Source organism: Alligator sinensis, unplaced genomic scaffold (genome assembly GCF_000455745.1).
Source record: "Alligator sinensis unplaced genomic scaffold, ASM45574v1 scaffold1530_1, whole genome shotgun sequence".
Lineage (NCBI taxonomy): Eukaryota > Metazoa > Chordata > Crocodylia > Alligatoridae > Alligator > Alligator sinensis.
Genome location: NW_005843280.1, coordinates 221,990 through 228,904, shown reverse-complemented (window position 1 = coordinate 228,904; position 6,915 = coordinate 221,990). Strand labels below are relative to the sequence as shown.

At 63.5% G+C, this 6,915-nt stretch overlaps 1 protein-coding gene across 1 annotated transcript in view; it reads right to left on the bottom strand.

The window, feature by feature from the left end:
- Positions 1-444: 444 nt before the first annotated feature.
- Positions 445-6,915, bottom strand: part of LOC112548566 (long-chain-fatty-acid--CoA ligase ACSBG2-like) — a gene marked incomplete at its 3' end in the record, with an annotated part of 28,164 nt that continues 21,693 nt past the window's right edge. Inside the window, exons 5-8 of the mRNA XM_025194708.1 lie at positions 5,265-5,345; positions 4,774-4,923; positions 3,929-4,093; positions 445-626 (exon numbers count right to left, since the gene is read on the bottom strand). Of these exons, the coding sequence (XP_025050493.1) occupies positions 445-626; positions 3,929-4,093; positions 4,774-4,923; positions 5,265-5,345 (578 nt within the window). The remainder of the gene's footprint in view (positions 627-3,928; positions 4,094-4,773; positions 4,924-5,264; positions 5,346-6,915) is intronic.

The following is a 6,915-nucleotide window of genomic DNA, read 5'->3' as shown; positions in this document are numbered from 1 at the left end:
AGCCCCAGGGCAACGAGCCGTCCCTGTGGGGAGAAGGAGGCGGTGGAGGAGGGCTGAGGCCAGGCAGATGGGACAGCACAAGCCAGGGGAGCTGCTTCCACAGCCTGAGGACATTGCCTCGTCCCCTGAGCAGACCGAAGGCCCTGCGAAAGTGGCCTGGGGAAAGACTGGCCCAGGGCCTTGCTGCGGTCGTGCTACCCCAGGGCCAGGCAGGTTCCAGCTCCACGAGATGGGGAACGGGGCAGGCCTGCGCCCCCAGCGTGTGCACAGCATCCTGGGCAGGGGCATTCGGCAGCTCGGCCACGTCTGGGGTAAGGCTGCTGGGTGCCCCAGGCCCATGCAACCCAACATACGTGGCCTCTCTGCCCTGTGTCCCCTGCGCCACCCTCCCCACTTACCCCGGATGGTGCCACCTGCCCCGTGTCCCCAGCTGCCCCTACCCACCCGTCCAGGCGGCTGTAGCTGGCCTGCAGCCCGATGCCCCGTGCCCACTCCACCAGCTTCCTCTTGACCAGGGACGACTGGCTGAAGGCGGCTTTGAGCTTCTCCTCCATCTTCTCCCACACGCGGGGCACAGCGAACAAGATTGTGGGGCGCACCTCCTTCAGTGTGGGGACCAGGGAGCCCTGGGCCCACACAGCAGGCAGGGTCAAGGGAAAGGGGCACGGGTTGGCGGGTGCTGGCAGCCCACACACCCACAGGCAAAGCCGGCACCCCTCCCCTGGGGACATCCCTCTGTGCCCCTGGCCATGGCAAGCAGCTGTGCTCTGCAAGGGCTGGACCCTAGTGTGCTCCCTGCCCTGTCCGGGGTTGCAGCTCTGCACTGATCCCTGGGAACCCTGGAAGCAGGGAGCATGTCGCCAGCTGTCCCACAAGATCCATGGGCGGACAACGGGTGATGTGCATCTTGCCCCACGAAGCAGCTCGGCTGTATCCCAGCACAGCTGCTCTGCTTCACTCCCTAATGTCTGTTTCTGGCCTGAGCCCAGCAGACCCTAATTAGGGGGCAGGGATGAACCAGGCTTTAACCATCAGGCAGCCAACCACCCCAGAGCCCCGCGACCCCTGCAACCAGCACGCAGGGTAGGAGCACGTTTGTGTGCTGGGTTTTCCTTCCCTGCAGACACAGGAGCTGCCGCTGTGTCACCAGTCGCACCTCCGAGCACAGCGGGGAAATGAGGGCAATGGGGTGAGGAGCGACATCCCAGAGGGGCTCCAGTCCCCAGGTGCAGGCGCGAAGTGTGGCCCGGTGGAGCTCGGGGAGGAGAAGGCCCCGACTGGGGGGATGGCAGGGACGAGAGGAGGGGGCAGCTGGCCAGAAAGGAGGGAGGGGGAGATGGGGGGCGCGAGGAGACCTGGGCTGAGAAGGGCCGAGGAAGGATCCCGAGAGAAGGGAGAATGCGGTGGCCGGGCACAGGAGGAAGTGGGCATGGGAGCGGACCCGGAGCGGTGCCGCCACCCACGGGCGGTGGAACGTCGTAAGGACAAGGTGGTATTTACGGGGATCAGGTGGAGTGGGCACGCGGCAGGCCCAGAAACCAGAGGGCTGCACGGTCTGCTGGCAGCGAAGCCCGGGACACTGCCCTGAGGCCAGCGGGGATGTGACGGGAGCGGGCAAGAAACTGCTGCCTGTTCCTGACACTGGAATCGAGGCGGCTGCCTCCGACCCTGCTGGGAATGTCACAAGGACGTGGCAGATGCCTGGGAGCACTGGGGCTGTCAGTGTTATGTGCTCCTCCTTAATCAAAGCAGCGCTTCACCACTGACCTGAAGCTCGACAGTCAAGGATCGTGGAAGGTGGACCGAAATGGCAATGCAGCGATAGGCAAGAGAAAGGGATAGTACCTAGCGCTGTGTATGCATGCGTTAGTCTGTGACTGGAGGGTTCATACAAGCGTGTCTGTAGGAAGAGGCAGGTTTTTGGGGGAGGTCTGGATACATGTGCCCTGGCATAGTCCCGGTTGGTTGCACTGATGGTGAATAAGGCTCTTTTTTTCTGTTTGGTTTCTTTTCCTTTCTGGTGAACCAGCAGCAGTGGGGCTGGAGAAGCGTCCCTGGGGTCTGGAGCGATACTCCTGGCAAGGACCAGGCTGAGCCGAGCCAGGGAAGACGCAGGGTAGCAAACGAACTGTTGGTCACTTGGAGGCAGAGAAGGAGCAGCCAGACAGGAACAGCTGAACTATCCCCACACCAACACCAGGGGCTGGGCAACAAGAGGGAGGAGCTGGAACTGCTCGGGGGACCCCAGAAACGTGGTGGGATGGGAGTCCTGGCTGGATCACGGGTGCTGGAGGGGACAAGCTGCTAAGGAAAGGGAAATGAGAACGAAGCGGGTGGCTGGCGCTGCGCGTCGGTGGTGTGGTGAATGCAACGAATGTCCAGCTGGGAGGAGGCATCGAGTGGGGCTCCCAGGGTCTGGCCAGGCTCTGGTGTTGTTCAACATCTTCCTTATTGATTTAGAGGATGGGGTTGAGGGCACAATTAGGAAAATTTGCAGTGAGCACCAAGCCGGGTGCCAGGGCAAACGCTCTGGAGGGCAGAGCTAGGATCCAGAGTGACCCGCACAGACTGGAGAAACGGTCCAAAAACTAATCAGATGAGCTTGCACAAGAACAAGTGCCAAGTCCTGCACCGGGGACAGAATAACGGCGTGCACACATACAGCCTGGGGAACAATGGGCCAGGCTGCTGTACTGCAGGGAAGGACTGGGGGTGACAGTGCACCATCAGCTGAATATGACCCAACAGTGCACTCGTCGTGCAAATTAACACCAACAGCACCGGGGTGGCAGGAACAGGAGCGCCACTTGCAGATCAAGGGGGGTGATTCTCCGCTCCGCTCGGCACTGGGGAGGCCTCGCCTGCAGTGCTGCGTCCAGCCTTGGGCCTCGCAGTCAAGGGTCCATGAAGAGCAGACAACTGGGTTGACCAGGAAAGACAGAGGCAGAGAAAGAGGCAGAGAGAGGCCTTGCAGAGTCCGGGAAGTCTGGGGTGAAGTGAAGCGAGGATGGCCGGAGGCTTGGCCGACTTGGGCCTTTCCAAGGAAACTAAATCAAGCAGCACAAGTTTCTCCAGGCACACGGCCAAGCAGGGGACCAGCAGGGAAGAAGAGGGGCCATCGCCCCCGTCTTGATGGCTGGAGAAAGTGGCAGTGACGGTCAGGGACGGGAGGAGCCGGGTAGCGAAAGGGCAGCACGGGCTCGCAGGGGAATGAGCACGGACTGGTCAGGAACAAACTGAACCCGGAGACGGGAAGGCTTCTAGGCATTAGAGGAGTGACGCTGTGCAACGGGGTCTGAGCACGGCAGGTCTGGGCAAGGCACGACCGGCTTCAGGAAGGATATTGCGCAGTTGTGGAAGGGGCAGCGGGAGAGCAAGGGCTGATCTGGGGGCAGGCATCAGATTGGGACGCAGAGGTTGGACTAGGTGCCGTCCTCGTGGCAGGGCAGGAGGGGAAAGCGCTGTCTGCGGGGGTCTGGCCATGCCGGGCTTCAGGGCTCCTGTGGGTGCCTCAGGGGCCGGGAAGGAATTTCCCCCAGGACGGCTTCAGCTGGCTTGTCGCCCGCCCTGCATTCACCGCCCCGGACACTGGCCACGGCTGCAGGAGGGGCCGGTCCGGGTGGCGCCTGTGGGTCCTGGGGGAGGCGCCCAGCCCCAGCGCCTGGCCCTGAGCCAGAGGCTTTGCTGGAAAGGGGGCCTGGCAGCACGCCAGTAGGGTGGGCACCCCCAGGGCAGCGTGGCTGCGGGTGACGCAGGGGTGGGAGCAGGGACTTCCCAGGCAGCAGCGGGTCACCTCCCTGGAGCTGCTGGTGAGCCCTGCGGCTTTGCCTGGGCAGAGACCGGCTGAGAGGTCGGACACGGGCTCCTGTCGCTGTGCCCACCGCCCCCAGCCCCCTTCCTCCACCACCCCCAGACTGGTGCCCGTTACCTTGAGGGCGTCGGGCTGCGCAAAGAAGATGGTGCCTGCCACAGACATTGCTACCCAGATGTCTCCGCACTGCGCGGCAACGTGGCTCAGGGGCAGGTAGCTGAGGACCACCTCGTGACCCTGGAGCCCCAGCACCTCCTTCAACATTCGGACCTGCCACGTCACCTGCAGCGATCAGGACATCACTCGCTACCCGCCCAACACCAGCGCCAGACCATGGCCCCTGCCCAACCCACAAGGGCTGGCGTGCTGCGTGGCCTATGTGCCACGTGGCATGACCAGGAGAGTCCAGGCTGGCAGGGCAGACTGGGTCCAAGCAACGCGTGGGTCTGCTCTTGGGGCACAGCCAGCTCCCATCCCACCCCGGTCCCCCGGCAGCTGCAGCCTGGCCCGTCGCATCCCTGCGCACCTCCCTGGCCCCGGCTCCCACACCCGGCTGGCACTGGGGCATCTCGCAGCAGCGGGCCTCCCACTCCCTGCCTCCCCCAGTGTGGCCCTTCCTGGTGACAGCAGCCTGGGGTGGGGTCTGGGGGTGCTGCAGCAGCGGGATCGCTGGGCAAGCTCCTCTCTCGGGGCTGCTGGCTGCTCCTGAGTGAGCTGCAGCCGGGGTGCTCAGGGGAGAGGCAGGACCATGACGTGGGGCCCCCGTAGCCTGGGGAGTGGGCCTCGGATGTCACTCACCGGGGGCAAGGCCTGGCCTTCTTCCATACCGCCCCGGGCATCCAGCGAGAGTGAGGGGAACAAAACCCTGGCAGAGGCAACGTCCAGCCCAGCGCCACCCTTCCTTCACAACCTCCTTCCCCCAGCCCTCCCAGCACGGGGCAGGGGCTGGCAGAGGCACTCACGTTGTCGTGGCTGAGCATGACGCCCTTGGGCGTGCCCGTGGTGCCCGAGGTGTAGATCAGGAGGCAGCAGTGGTTCACGCACTGGGAGCGGATGATGGAGTCCAGCTGCGAGTCGGGCACGGTCCTCCCCAGCTCCATGAACTCCTCCCACTGCCAGGGAACGGGTCAGCCAGGATCAGGCCATGGTGGAGGAGAGGTGGAAAGGAGCGCTGCCCCCTGCCAGCAGGTGCCGTGGGAATGGTGCTGGTGCTGGAGCAGGAGCAGGGGGCAGGGCGGGCTCCCCGCAGCAGGACCACGAAGGGCCCCCAGGGGACGAGCCCTCAGAGGGGCCAGACCTGCAACGAGGCAGGGCCGTGGGCCTGGGGAGAGATCAACCACTGGGTCTGTGCTGTGGAGGACACAGGCACTACGGGACGGTGGGCGGTGCTGGGTGGGTGCCGGATGGATCCCAGGTCCACGGGAGGTGCTCCCCCACCATGACAGGCCCGTACCGTGTACACGTTGGGTCTCTTCTCCTCCAGCGGGTCGCGGTACTGGACGATGGCCTTGAGGTGGGGCAGCTGCTGCTGCACCTGTGGGGACACGGGGACAATGCAGCTGCCTCAGGGGGAGGAGAGCCCCTCATGGCACCCCATCCCAGCGCCGGGTGCCCTGTGGTAGGGGCGGCACGTGGGGGTAGATAAGAGCCTGCGGTGGTGTAAGGGTGACACTGAGGATAGCCCAGGACAGGAACGGCCGTGCCATGGGGCTGAGGGGAGGGCAAGGGGACAGGGCGTCATAGGAAATGGGAGAGCGAGGACGCCAGGGAGATGAGCCTGGTGGGGCTGGGGTCCAGGAGCCGGGGAGGACTGTGCATGGGGAGCAGGAGAGACACAAACCCCTTGGGGTGAGAAGGGCAGGGACGGGTCATCCCTGTGGGATGAGGAGAAGAAAGTAGAAGGATTGTGGGTTAGGATACATGGAGGTCAGGGGGAAAGGGATTTGGTGGTAGGGGTCTGCTGCAGACCCCCACACCGAGGGGAAGAACTAGATTCGGGGCTCCTGAGGCAGCTCTCGGAGACCATAAGGACTACGGAGGCGGTAGTCATGGGGGACCTAAACTACCCGGACATGTGCTGGGAGATGCAGACGGCAAAGTCCCACCTCTCACGCAGGTTCCTGTCCCGTGTGCAGGACCTCCACCTGACGCAGGAGGTACAGGGTCCCACTGGGGGGAAGGCCTTACTGGACTGGTACTGGCAACGGGGGAGGACATGGCAGGGGACCTAGAGATCGGTGGTCACCTGGGGGACAGTGACCCCCAAATTCTAGAATTCACCATAAGGCGTCGAGTGGGAAAGGTAACTAGCAGGGTGGAAGTGCTGGACTCGAGGAAGGCTGACTTCAGCGAGCTCAGGCGTTTAGTCAACGACGCGCTGCAGAGTAAGAGATTTGGCGAGATGGGAGCCCAGGAAGGGTGGATGTGCCTTGAGGAAGCAATCCTTCGGGCACAGAGGGAGACAATCCCGATGTGGGGGACAATGGAGAAAGGGGCCAAGAGGCTTCCTTGGCTAACCAGAGAAATCCAGAGCAGCCTAAGGGCAAAAAGGGGGGCATATAAGCAGTGGAAACAGGGAGAGATTACCAAAGAGGAGTATGGCTCCTCACCTTGCAGTTGTAGGGAGTCAGTTAGACGGGCCAAAGCTACCGTGGAGCTGAGGGGCACGACAAGTCTCTCACTGGGGTTGCAGAGAGGCAGCAGCAAGGCGCCAGACTGCCATGCGTAGACCCGGAGATGGTGCAGAGGCACTTGGAGGAACTGGATGCGTTTAAGGGGGCAGGCCCGGATGAGCTCCATCCCAGGGTGCTGAAGGCACTGGCCGACGTCATTGCACACCCACTGGTGGGAATATTTGAGCGCTCGTGGGGCACGGACCGGGTCACGGAGGACTGGAAAAGGGCCAGTGTGGTCCCCATTTTCAAGAAGGGGAGGAAGGAGGACCCGGGCAACTATAGGCCAGTCCCTTGGCGGGGGAGGGGGAGGGAAAAGCCCCGCTCACCGGCCCAGGTAGCCAGGGATGGTTTTTTAGATTGGTCAGCTTGTGGCCAGCACTGGCAGCTTCGATTGGACCGGGCTGCTGGGGTCAGGGAGGTTATTTAAGG